This window comes from Apus apus, chromosome 24, assembly GCF_020740795.1.
Source record: "Apus apus isolate bApuApu2 chromosome 24, bApuApu2.pri.cur, whole genome shotgun sequence".
Taxonomy (NCBI): Eukaryota; Metazoa; Chordata; class Aves; order Apodiformes; family Apodidae; genus Apus; species Apus apus.
This window is the reverse complement of record NC_067305.1, coordinates 881,046-894,161: the sequence shown is the minus strand read 5'-3', so window position 1 is coordinate 894,161 and position 13,116 is coordinate 881,046. Positions and strand designations below refer to the sequence as shown.

Genomic DNA, 13,116 nt, shown 5'->3' with positions numbered 1-13,116 from the left:
ACACCCATCCCTGCTGGTACCCATCCCCCAGTATCCATCCCCCAGTACCCATCCCTGCTGGTACCCATCCCTGCTGGTACCCATCCCTCTTTGTACCCATCCCCCCCTGGATCCCCCCGTGAGAAACGTCTGTCGCGCCAATGACCAGCCCCACACGGATCCTTCAACGAAGCACAGTTTATTGACACTCTTGCCAGAATGGGTGACCTAAGCAAGCAGGCACACCCATAGTCAGGTGAATAATGGTTTATATTCCCTATTCCCCACGCAAAGTTCCCTCCCCTGTTTCCCCCCTGGCTGGGCACTCCAGGGTTTACAGCCCATCTGATGCTTCAAATTATCCTATAAGTTTCCCGCCCCTGTTTACACATTCCATTCTAGCAGTTTACTTTTTACCTTTTAAGGTAAAATTTTGACCTTTCTTGCCCCCTTGGCTGTCTTCCCAATTAACAAAATGATCTATACCTACTGGTGCCATCCTGCCCCGAGGAGCAAGATAGAAGTGGCTTTGTTTGGTCTTATCTTGGGCCATAAATCCTGCTCCATGTTCAGATCCCCCAGATGGAGCCCAGTTAAGTCCCTCAGTTTCTTGGGCTGTAAACCACTCCCGGTGTCCTTGGAATGTGCAAATATCTCACTTATCTCAAACAAACTATATATTCCTAACACTAGGGTATATACATATGTATATATGAACCAAACCCGACACTATGTTTCTAAGACTAGAATGCAAAATCAACACTACATCTCATTTCTAACACCCCCTCCCGGTACCCATCTCCTCCCAAGCCAGGGTCCCGCGGGCCGGGGCTGCCCCTTGGAGGAGGAGGAGGAGTTTTTCTGGAGCATTGCAGAAACTGACCAAGTAAGTCAGTGAGTTTCATTTTCAGCAGAGGAAACGCAGGAGGAAATGGTGTCAGGGCAGGAAGCAGGGTGACGATTTACGTTGGTTTTCGGGCAGGGAAACGCTTGGCTTGGGTCAGGGCGGCTGCTCCGGACACGGCGGGGACGGCCCAGCTCCTGCCTCAGCCCCGGGACCAGCAACAAGCTCCGGGACTACAGGTCTGTTGTGTATTTTGGAAAGCTGCAGATTGAAATCACTTCCTGTTGTTTGCCACAACCGATCATGGCTTTCACCTCTCTTTAGCAAAGCCAGGGCTGAGTGAGGTTTTGGGGGGTTCAGAGTAGGGCCAGGGTCCATCTTGGCTGGGTGTTGGATTAGCCACTGAATCACAGATTGGTTTGGGGTGGAAGGGACCTTAAGGATCATTTAGTCCAATACCCTCTGTCACTGGCAGGGACACCTCCCACCAGCCCAGGCTGCTCCAAGCCCCATCCAACCTGCCCTCCAACACTGCCAGGGATGGGGCAGCCACAGCTTCCCTGGGCAACCTGGGCCAGGGTCTCACCACCCTCACAGCAAAGAATTTCTTTCTATATCTCATTCAAATCTCCCCTCTTTCAAATGGAAACTGTTCCACTTCATCCTCTCCCTCCCTGCCCTTGTCCCACATCCCTCCTCAGCTTTCCTGGAGCCCCTTCAGGCACTGGAAGCTGCTCTAAGGTCTCCCTGGAGCCTTCTCTTCTCCAGGCTGAACACCCCAACTCTCCCAGCCTGTCTCCAGAGCAGAGCTGCTCCAGCCCTCCCATCATCTCCGTGGTCTCCTCTGGACTCACTCCAGGAGCTCCATGTCCTTCTTGTGTTGAGGACTCCAAAACTGGACCCAGCACTGCATGAGGGGTTTGTTATTTTGCTTTCTGTGGTACAAGACCTCCTCCCACTCTCGGTGTGATGGCAGGGGCTGTTCTCCCAAGTCCCACATTTTTCCAGTATGTGGAGCATGTGGCTCCAGCTCCATGTACATTCAGTTGGGGCTTCTCCTTCTTGTCCTGCACCTTTCCATCTCTTTCTGAGAGCTGGATAAGAGAAGCAAAGGCTCCATATTAAAGCAACTCCACTTTTTCATGGAATTAGAGATGTTGCAGCTTGTCTTTTGTTTATCCATGGGAAAATCCTGCAGCTTTTTATACGAGTTGGGTACTTTGTATGTAAAATGCCAAGCAAGGTCAGGCTGATGATGGAAAACATTTGGCACCTGAGGCTTTTCCCTAGATACTATAAGAAGGGGCTGCAATTAGCACTAAACACTTTTCAAAGTGAATTCTGCCTTTTTAAAAATAATTATTCCCTTGTTTGTCCTTCATTTTGCCCATTTCCTCTCTTCTGTGTCTCCAGGTTGTGCAGCAGTGAAGAGGATGCTCCCCAGTTCCCACCTCCACTGCTCTCTGCCAGCTTTTCTCATTTATGGTCTCATATTCCACGTTTGTGAACTGCAGCAAGGTAGGGAGCCCCTGACCCCTCTAGTGTTGCTTCAAGCCTGAAGATCTTCCTGGCTGCCAGTGCAGCTACTCCCCATGAAGGGCAGAGCCCAGAGCAGGGTCAGGGCCTTTGCCATCAACCTTGTCCAATTCCAAGAGCTCCAGCGTCTCTCTGGATCCTGGTTTGCTCCTCCAGCCATGTCAGCACAGGTTGACACGACCTTGCTGAGCTCAGGTGGATGAGCTGATTAGAATTGGCTGCCGTTGCCCTCTCCACTCTCCCTCTTCCCAGCATGACATTGCTTTACTGGGCTGTGTCCAGCGTGCACTGGGTCCTCTGCAGGATCAAGTCAATAAAGGGAAAAGACACAAAAGGAAAGGACATACGGGGGGGAAACAAACAAAAAGAAATCTGGTAGAAAAAATATTCAAAACTCTTTCTGTTAAATGGGTGACCTGAAGCAGCTTCTTCAGGGCAGCCCTGGCAAAAGGGTGCAGCACGACAGTTGACTCAGAAGTTACCTTAACCAAAAAAAAAATCTTGATTTGCTTTTCTTTTCCTTCAACCAGAAACACCTTTCTCTGGGAGTGGCCAGATTATTAATAAGTCTTTTTTAAAAAAAATTCCCCAAGATGCCCAGACCACCTGAGACATTTTAAATTTCTCTTGTAATTAGTGTGAACAGCTGAGGATATGAGTTTTATTAGTACTTCAGGTGTCTGCTTTTTCCAGCCCACCACCCACAGGCCTTCCAGCCAACTCCTTTTATATCCTGTCTCCTCACACTAAGCAGAACAGGCAGCACTTGTCCCCTTGGAAACAGATAATCAGTTAGGGATTTAAAGACCTTTCCTAGTAGCACAGGACAGGGAAGCAGAGAAGCAGGAGCAGCCTGGCCCCAGCCCACCCACCTCCTCATGGCAGGGTCCCTCTCGATGCTTCGTGTCCCCTGGTGTGGTGACACTCCCAACGTGGTGGCACAGATGGTGGCACACAAACCATGCTCTGCTGCCATCACTGGTTTTCCCAGCTCAGTTTGCTGATGACACCAAGCTGTGTGGTGTGGTTGACATGCTGAAGGGAAGGGATGCCCTCCAGAGGGACCTTGACAGGCTGGAGCATTCAACAAGGCCAAGTGCAAGGTCCTGCACCTGGGTTGGTACAACCCCAGGCACAAATCCAGGCCGAGGGGAGAATGGATTGAGAACAGCCTGGAGAAGGAACTGGGGGTGTTGGTAGATGAGGAGCTCAGCATGAGCCAGCAGTGTGCACTTGCAGCCCAGAAATCCAGCCACATCCTGGGCTGCACCAAAAGAAGTGTGGCCAGCAGGGCCAGGGAGGTGACCCTGCCCCTCTGCTCTGGTCAGACCCCACCTGGAGTGTTGTGTCCAGTTCTGGAGCCCTCAACATAAGAAGGACATGGAGCTCTCGGAACAAGTCCAGAGGAGGCCACGGAGATGAGCACGGCTCCACGGCTCCACAGCTGGAGCAGCTCTGCTCTGGAGCCAGGCTGGGAGAGTTGGGGTGTTCAGCCTGGAGAAGAGAAGGCTCCAGGGAGACCTTAGAGCACCTTCCAGTGCCTGAAGGGGCTCCAGGAAAGCTGGGGAGGGGCTTGGGACAAGGGCAGAGAGGGAGAGGACAAGGGGGAATGGATGAAAACTGGAAGAGGGAGATTTAGGTGAGACATGAGGAGGAAACTCTTTGCTGTGAGGGTGGTGAGAGCCTGGCCCAGGTTGCCCAGGGAAGCTGTGGCTGCCCCATCCCTGGCAGTGTTGAAGGGCAGGTTGGATGGGGCTTGGAGCAGCCTGGGCTGCTGGGAGGTGTCCCTGCCCGTGCAGGGGGTGGGACTGGATGATCTTTAAGGTCCCTTCCACCCCAAACCAGTCTGTGATCCCATGATTCTCAGATTCCACAGAAAACTCACAGTTGTTTCTTCTTCCCCCGGGGGTTTCTCCCAGCTCCACTCAACGTGACAGGACCCCCTGGCTCCATCACCGTGGCCGTGGGCAAGGATGTGGTGTTGCCCTGCCACTTCTCCCCGGGGCAGAGCGGGGACCTGGAGGTGACGTGGTTTCGGGAGCACTTCTCGCCCTTTGTGCATCGCTACAAGGGGGGCCAGGACCAGTACGGGGAGCAGATGCTGCAGTTCCAGGGCCGCACGGAGCTGCTGCGGGGCGGCCTTGCCAGGGGCAGCGTCGACTTGAAAATTTTCCGTGTCCAGCTGTCTGACAGAGGGAATTACACCTGCTTTATTCACCGTGACTCAGATTACGACGAGGCTGTGGTGGAGCTGAAGGTGACAGGTCTGTAGTTCATGTCCCTGGGACCTCCAGTTTACTTGCTTGAAGCTTCTTCCCAGCAGTGGTTTCAGGTTGTTGCTTTGGAAACAGGGTTTTATTAAGTCCTGTGGTTGAAAATACCAGGAATATCTCAGAGAGGTAAAATTGCCCACTGAGGAGCCATGAGGAGCTCATGAGGTGTGCTACCTGCTTCAGAAGTGTTCTTGATGTTATTTTCTTGTAATAAGTGGGTGTGAGGAAAAAAATGGCATTGGGTAATGTAATAAGAATCTTTTGATTCATGTGTTTATATTTAATATCCAGGCCTGCAGGTTATTTTGCTGCAGTAGTAGCCTCCAGGGCAGATCTTTATGTGAAAAAGACTGCAAGAAACTTCCTGACTCCAGGTGACACATCTGCAAAATCCCCTGGGATTTGTCAAAGTTCATCCCTTCTTATCAGGGAGGGGAACAGCCAGGCCACCTTATTCTCCCAATACCCACCAGCCTGTGACCAGCAAGGGAGGTGATTCTTCCCCTCTACTGAGCTTTGGTGAGACCCCCCCCTGCAGTGCTGGGTCCAGTTCTGGGCTTCACCCACAAGAAAGACACAGAGCCTTTGGAGTGAGTCCAGAGGAAGTAACAAAGGAGATTAGACAGCTGGAGCAGCTCTGCTCTGGAGCCAGGCTGGGAGAGTTGGGCTGTTCAGCCTGGAGAAGAGAAGGCTCCAGGGAGACCTTAGAGCACCTTCCAGTGCCTGAAGGGGCTCCAGGAAAGCTGGGGAGGGACTTGGGACAAGAGCAGGGAGGGATGGGACAAGGGAGAATGGTTTTAAACTGGAAGAGGGAAGATTTAGGTGAGAAGAAAGTCTTCACTATGAAGGTGGTAAGACCCTGGCCCAGGTTGCCCAGGGAAGCTGTGGCTGCCCCATCCCTGGCAGTGTTGAAGGGCGGGTTGGATGGGGCTTGGAGCAGCCTGGGCTGGTGGGAGGTGTCCCTGCCCGTGCAGGGTGGTGGGACTAAATGATCCTGTAGGTCGCTTCCAAACCAACCATTCCATGATTCTGTGGTCCCCTGGGATCACCCAGCACTCTCTGTTTCCCGCAGCCAGTGGCTCTGCCCCTGTCCTGGCCCTGCAGCATTACCAGGATGGGGGGATCCGGGTGTCCTGCCGCTCGGCCGGCTGGTTCCCGCAGCCCCAGCTGCTGTGGCAGGATCCCCAGGGCCAGCACCTCCCGTCCCTCTCGGAAAGTGTCACCCAGGACCAGAGCGGCCTCTTCACAGCAGAAAGCAGCATCATCCTTGCCAAGGGTGTGAGGCAGGAGCTCTCCTGCTCGGTCCGACATGCCCTGAGCAGCCAAGGACAGGGATCAGCTCTTCACATCTTAGGTGAGCCGGGGACCCTGCCCTGCTGGTGTTCCCGGGGGAGCTGCCCTGGGCAGCTGCGTGTTCAGCACATCTGGGGGCTTCACCCTGCAGGTGCAGAGCTCTGCTGCTCCGGGCAGCACTTGGGTAGAGGAGCTGCCAAACTTCACCCATTCAGTCTTGAAGTGCAGGTTTAGGGGGTAAGAAGGCAACGCACACTGAAGCAGAGTTTCTGTAGACTCTGGGTTAAGTAAGGTCATAGCACTGAAACCAAGCAAAAACAGAAAGAGAAACCAATCAGTCTCACCTGCCATGGATTCCTGTTCTACTGCTTTGGGATGAGAAATAAGTAATTGTTTCAGCATCTGCATATCATGAATATGTTTTTGTTTTTCCTTGTCACTCAGAAAAGCTCCGTTTTTACTAGACAAACAATTTGGGGCAGGGAATGTGTCAGAACAGAGATGCAACAGTGAGCTGGACTAATCAGACACCAAACTGTGCTGCTTTGCAGCTGCATCCTGTTGCTGTTTGGGAATGAACAATTTTGGGAGATACTTTTTTCCCTGGGAGACCTGTACCTTTCTCCTGGTGATGCTGCTCTGCACTGGAGTGTTGTTGTTGATGTATTTCCCTGTTTCTGATCCTGTGTTACCTGATGAAATGCAGTATTATTTTTCCCCAAAGCAAAGCAAACATGATTTAACTAGAAATGAGTCAATTAGAAATCCACTGTCTCATCAAAAATCCCCCACGATGGGTGCAGACAAAATGTCATCAGTCTCAGACCAGTGCTAAACTGCCAAAATGGATTTTTTAAAAAAATCATATTTTTGGTCAGTTTGTGACTGTGACAGAGACTCTCAAAACCACAGGGGAGCTAAGAATGAATATTTATTCCAAGCAATGCTGTTTAGCCCTCTGATAAATCAAAAAGAATAGCACAGATTCAGGTGTTGTTGGGAAGATTAATACACTGCACCACAACTACATAAGAATTCCTAAGCTTTTTTGATGAGGTCTCTCCATCCTGAGAAGTTTCCTCGGGTGGCATCCCAACCTAAGGAGTCAGCTCCCTGGCAGACCCGCTACTCCAAGGGAAAACCCAACCAGCTTCCTGGTGGGGAACTCTTTATAGGCTAGGTCAGATCTGACCTGTGGCCATTCATTCGTTATTCTACCAGGGTCAAGACACTCCATTGGCTGGGGACCCTGTCATAGAATCACAGGGGTTGGAAGGGATCTCTGAAGATCATCCAGTCCAACCCCCCTGCTGCAGCAGGAACACCCAGGGCAGGTCACACAGGAACGTGTCCAGATGGGTCTTGAAAGTCTCCAGAGAAGGAGACTCCACAGCCTCTCTGGGCAGCCTGTCCCGGGGCTCTGTCACCCTCACAGTAAAGAAGTCCTTCCTCATGTTGAGGTGGAACTTCCTGCGTTGTCACTTGGTGCTGTTTCCCCTGACCTAGGGGTCCCACCCCGGCAATCCCCAAATGGCCTCCTAAAACCAGGTACCACCCTGTCTGCTGGCAGTTCCACAACCCAGAAGAGGTTAAGACCAGAAATGGGTCTCATCGCCACCCAATCTGACCAACAAAGTTGGGCCTCTTTTGCCAGCTCCACAGAGCCAAGCAAATACTGTAACACCCCCCCAGGGAGTCGGGGGACACGCGTGCTCTGCCAGGGTGAGGAGCTGGAAACCAGACAGCAGCTGATTTTCATCCTCAGTGGGATTCAGACGCACTTGGGATGAGCTTGTGTAAAATAGAAACAATCTACTTGCCGTGGCTGCTGGGGGAGCAGTCTGACCCCCCTTCGGGGATTTTCTTCTTCAGATCCCTTTTTCCTGAACGCCCATCCTTGGATAACTGCCCTGGGCACTGTCCTGGTTGCTGTGGTTGCTCTTCTTATTGTCACTGTTTATCTCCTGAAAATTAAAGGTATGATGCTGGTGCGGTGCCTGGGGAGGGGCTGGGGGGGTGTCCCATTCAGCTGCTTCTGGTTTTGAAGGACAGGTGGGTTTGGGAAATGCCAGGATGGTCTTGGAGCCTTGTTGTGGTGTGTCAGACACACGTACAGTGGGAGCTTAAAGACCCTGGGATTTATTTTTGGAAGAGAACAGGAAGGTTGTTTCTCCACCAAGAGGTTGGCAGAAGGCAGCACCATTGATACAGCTCCAGCTCCCATGCCCCAGGTGAGGGTGGATTCTGCCCACAGAAATGGAGCAATCATTTGCCCCATGAAGCAACCCTGGCACTTTTGGAAGGCCTGACAGTGCTTCTTTCCTGGGGCAAGACCCCTCTGGGGGTAAATAACACAGTGGGATAAAGGAAACTGGAATCCTTTGTGTCTGGCCAAAAGGAGATGGGGTGGGTGGGTCGTGGTGGCACTGCAGAACCTCGAGCCTCACCAGCCCTTCTGCCTTGCAAGGGCTGTACCTCCTGTTGGGAGTTTATCAGTGGTCTTTGGAAGAGATGATTTTAAAAATTATTTACATTTCTTTCTTTCCTTCACAGGAAAGCAGGAGAAAAAAATAGGTAAGCTTTGCTTTCCATTTTCAAAAAACTGAAGAATTCCCTCCAGTGGAAGAATTTGTGGGGCACATTTCTGGGGGATGTGTCTAGTGGCTACAGAAAGTTTTGAAATGATGAAGTGAGGACATTATACAATGATGTTGTAATTGCAGAACCAAAGAAAGTAGGAACAGATGTTGCACCAACAGCGAACTTTGCTTTCAGAGGGCTCTCAAGGTTCTTCCCAAAGCTGGAGAAAACATCAGGGTAGCACATTTCATTTTGCAGGGGCCTCAGCTTTGTCTTGTCACTAAAAAAACACAGGGGCAGGATGGCCAGGCAGCAGGGAGGGTGAAATTCCACCCCACAAACTTCCCTCGTTGCTGCAACCCTGCCCCTTCACCTCGCCCAGGCTTCCAGCAACACAGCTCTGGCCTCTGCCCAGGGTGACTTCAGGGAGGGTGGGCAAGAGCTCCAAAAGTCTTGAGAAGAAAGGTCTTGAGAAGCCTCTGGGCAGAAGTTTTTTCCATCAAGAGCAATTTTTAGCCTCCTGCTCACCCCAAGAACTGTATCAGTGGAAAAGGACTTGGCTTTGGTGTTGATGTTCTCTTCTGGTTTTGCTTTTCAGCGATGCAGGAGGCAGCGCTACGTAAGTCCTGCTCCCCATCTTCCCTGTGAAATCCTCTGTGGAAATGTTCAGACTTTTTTATTCATCCTCTCATTCAGTCTGAATGTCCTTTTTAGGAAGATTCTTTACTTCCCCCTCCCTTGACCCCTTAATAATATGAAAATTGACTCTGAAAAGTCATTAGAATTTTTCCCTGAGTGGCTGTCAATGCTTTTTGATACTCTTATTTTAATCTAAGTAGTGAAATAATACTGAATATTTCTTGTTTGTTCGGGGAAGATTATGGCAACTTGAGATTTTGAGAATTTTCTTATAAAAATGCAGTTTGATTACTAGGAATCTTAAAAAAACCTACACAACCAAACTCTTGAGGAGAGTACATAGTTGTCTCTCTTTCTTCATTTACTTGGAGCTCATGGAGTTGCCAAGCAAGAGTCCTTTGGCTGCTCAGCATGGGGTCTTGCTAAATTGGTGCCAGTGCAGTGAGGTGACGTTTTGTTCCCCAGCAATCTGCATCCTTGCAATCAGAGAATAAATCAGTGCCCCTGCACCCCAGCCCCTCCCCCTGTGCCCATGGAAGGGACTGTGTCAGATCCTAACTCATGGCTCTCTCTGTTGTTTAGGGGATCGTGATGTAGAAATTGGTGAGTCACCTTCTCTCCCTTACAAAGGATCTTTTTACAGAGCCTGTGTAGGGTGGTAGTGTGTTCTGTTTGGGTTTGGTTACTTTTAAAGTGTGAAGTGAACCAAATAGTGGTTGAGGGGTGGGGAGAATGGGAGAGGGGGAATTTGGGAATCCAAGCATTGAAGATGGTGTCTGGGGCTGGGCATGGATGGCTGCAGGTCAGGCAGGGGCAGAGTGCCCTGAGCACTCTTGCACCATGGTTTGATAGGAGTGCTGTGTAACGGATCCCCTTGAAGGTGAGTGACCTGCCAGGGACCTTTTCCTGCCCCAGAAATGAGCAGGACAACCTGCACCACCCCCTGCAGAGCTGGTGATAGGAGGGGGCTTTGCATGGCCAAGCCCTGGCAGGAACCCACCTGCATGTTATGGGAGAAGTTATATCCAAATCAATATCCCAACAACCATTTGTGCTGATTTATCTTGTTTTTCAGAAAAGCAAGTTGGAGAACTTGGTGAGTATCATTCTTCCTACATGGGAGACTTCTCAGTTGGGCCATTTTCTCATCTGGGTTTTGCACGTATGCCCTGGTTTCTGCTTTCCTTTTGGGAAAGGAAGAGGTAGCAAATTCTGAGCTCATTTCAGAAATGTCCTTTTCCTTTGCTCTCTATGTGTTTTTAAACTGTTCCCTGTAATCCTATATTTAGAAGAAAATGCTTTCCGTTTTCAAAGAAAGTAGAAGCAGACCATAAATATAGGTCTGAATCAAGGACAGGCAGGATTGTATTTGTGGGAAATGGCTGGAGCCCTTTCACAAAGCCAGACATTGAAGCTGTGAACTGACTTGCACAAATAGAGCCACAATTCAGACAATGTTTCACTCCCCTGGCACATTGTTATCCTGAGCTAAGACAGGACAAGTCTGTTCAGATTACCTCTCATTTGTTTTAAAATTACTTCTCTTGTTTTTTTTTAAAGCTTGGAGAAGATACGCAGTGCCTATAGAAGAAGGTAATCAAAGTTTGTTCTTTCGGGGTGCTGGATCATCTCTGCTTTATTCTTCCTTCCTGGTGGTTCCCCCTCCTGCAGTGGTGCTGTTGGGACAGAGATGCTTCTGCTTACCCTCCCTTCACAGCAGGAACTGTAACACCCCAACCCCCTGTTCGTTTCATGCATGTCCCAATTTCAGGGAAATCTGGAGAGTCCTGGTCCTCAGTGGGCAGTGCTGGCCCTGTTTTAGTGACATGGGGACTTTTTCAGCCTGGAGGTCTGTTGATACCCTCTTCCCTCCCTGCTCAATGTAATCTCTGTGCTTTTCTGTTCCTTCCCATCACAGAATTTTAGGGGTTGGAAAGGACCTCAAAAGATCATCCAACCCAACCCCTGCTAGAGCAGGTTCCCCTAGAGTAGATCACACAGGAAAGTATCCAGACAGGTTTGTAAAGTCTCCAGAGAAGGAGACTTCACACCCCATCCAGGCAGCCTGTCCCAGTGCTCTGTCACCCTCACAGGAAGGAAGTTTTTGCTCATGACTACGTGGAACCTCCTGTGCTCCAGTTTGCACCCAGTGCCCCTTGTCCTGTCACTGGACATCACTGAGAATAACCTGCCTCTGTCCTCCTGACACTTGCCCATGATGTATTTATAAACTCTGATGAGGTCTCCCCTCAGTCTCCTCCTCTCCAAGCCTGCCAGCCATTGCTTGTGCCCTTTTTATTTTCCCCTATGCAGCCCCAGCAAAGATCTCCCCTAGGGTGAGCTGTGCCCTGAAGTGTGACTCCATCTCTCCTGCAGTGAAGGTGGTCCTGGATCCAGACACAGCCCACTGTGACCTGGTCCTGTCTGTTGACTGCAAAAGCGTGAAGCGCAAAGACACGCGGCAGGACGTCCCCGACATCCCCCAGCGCTTCAACCCCTGGCGCTGCGTCCTGGGCTGCCAGGGCTTCACCTCGGGGAGGCACTGCTGGGAGGTGGAGGCTCTGGACGGAGGAGGATGGACCGTGGGGGTCTCCAGAGAAGATGTGAAGAGGAAGGGAGAAATTGAGTTTAAACCAGAGGAGGGCATCTGGGCAGTGGGGCAGTGGGCAGGGCAATTCCAAGCTCTCACGGCCCCGAATCGCACTCTTCTCCCTGAAATCCAGACTCCCAAGCGGATCCGGGTCTCTCTGGATTATGAAGAGGGTCGGGTGGCATTTTTCAGTGTTGATGAGGAGATTCCCATCTTCACGTTTCCACTCGCGTCATTTGAAGGAGTAAGAGTCTACCCCTGGGTCTGGCTGGGTCCTGGGACATGGCTCAAAATGTGGCCCTGATGAAGTGGAGGGAGTAAGAAAAGGCTTTTTTAGGGAATCTCGGGAGTTCGGACTACAGGAGGGATTTAGGCTGAAAGGAACTTGTGGAGTTTTCTGTTGCAACCACCTGCTCACAGCAGGGCTAACCTCAGAACTGGTGTAGGTGTCTTTGCACCTTGTTCAGCTGAACTGTGTAGGCTCTCCAAGGGTGGAGAACTTGTTACTTCTCTGGACTCTGTCCTGGTGCTGTACCTCCTTTGAGAGGAAGAATTAACCCTTTCTTTTTGAACCATAGAATCACAGAATGGTTTGAGTTGGAAGGGGCCTTTGAAGGCCACCTAGTCCAACCCCCTGCAGTGAGCAGTTACATCTTCAGCCAGATCAGGTTGCTCATAGCCCCATCTGGCCTGAACTTGAATGTTTCCAGGGATGGGGCTTGTACCACCTCTTTGGCCAACCTGTGCCAGTGTTTCACCAACGTCATTAAATTATTTCTTCCTTATATCTAGTCTAAATCTCCCTTGTCCTCTAACAACAGGCACAGCTAAAAAATCTGTCCCATCGTTCTTACAGGCTCCCTTTAAGTACAGAAAGGCCTCAGTAAGGTCACTTTGGAGCCTCTTCTTCCTCAGGCTGAACAACCCCAAGTCTCTCAGCCTGTCCTCATAGCAGAGGTTCTCAAGCCCTCTGAGCATCTCTGTGGCCTCCTCTGGACTCACTCCAACAGCTCCAATGGTCAGTTTCCCCACTTGCTAGTCATGACTGTCACCTTTCATCCTCACTCTCTACCTGTTGGACAATGCTTCAACAGAAAAAATGCTCCTGCAACAGGGATTACTTCTGAAATGTACAGAATAAAGTTACTTCCACAGGATTTGTCTGTGTGTTTTAGCACCAAATGTCTGTGTCTAAGATGTTGTCTCCACCTCCTTTTACCCTGTGTGAACTTGAAGGACATTTTGAAAAAAATCCATCCAGGAATGGAGCTTCCACAGCTTCTCTGAGCAGCCTGTTCCAGTGTCCCACCACCCTCACACCAAAGGATTTCTTCCTGATCTCTAACGTAAATCTCTCCTCTTTCAGTTTAAAACCATTCCCC

The 13,116-nt window shown here is 50.6% G+C and overlaps 1 protein-coding gene across 2 annotated transcripts; it reads left to right on the top strand.

Annotated features, from left to right (window-relative positions):
- The first annotated feature begins 920 nt into the window (after positions 1–920).
- LOC127394123 (butyrophilin subfamily 1 member A1-like) lies at positions 921–12,881 on the top strand. Of its 2 annotated transcripts, none has more exons than XM_051639901.1 (11): positions 921–1,062; positions 2,237–2,341; positions 4,279–4,623; positions 5,705–5,986; positions 7,798–7,902; positions 8,479–8,499; positions 9,104–9,124; positions 9,727–9,747; positions 10,220–10,240; positions 10,705–10,737; positions 11,521–12,881. In XM_051639901.1, exons 2-11 carry the CDS (start codon positions 2,257–2,259, stop codon positions 12,036–12,038), a joined length of 1,452 nt encoding a protein of 483 aa, XP_051495861.1. In that variant the 5' UTR covers positions 921–1,062; positions 2,237–2,256; the 3' UTR covers positions 12,039–12,881. The 2 variants fall into 2 exon arrangements, with proteins under 2 accessions (XP_051495861.1, XP_051495860.1); XM_051639900.1 differs by lacking the exon at positions 921–1,062 and adding an exon at positions 1,525–1,741.
- Positions 12,882–13,116: the final 235 nt, after the last annotated feature.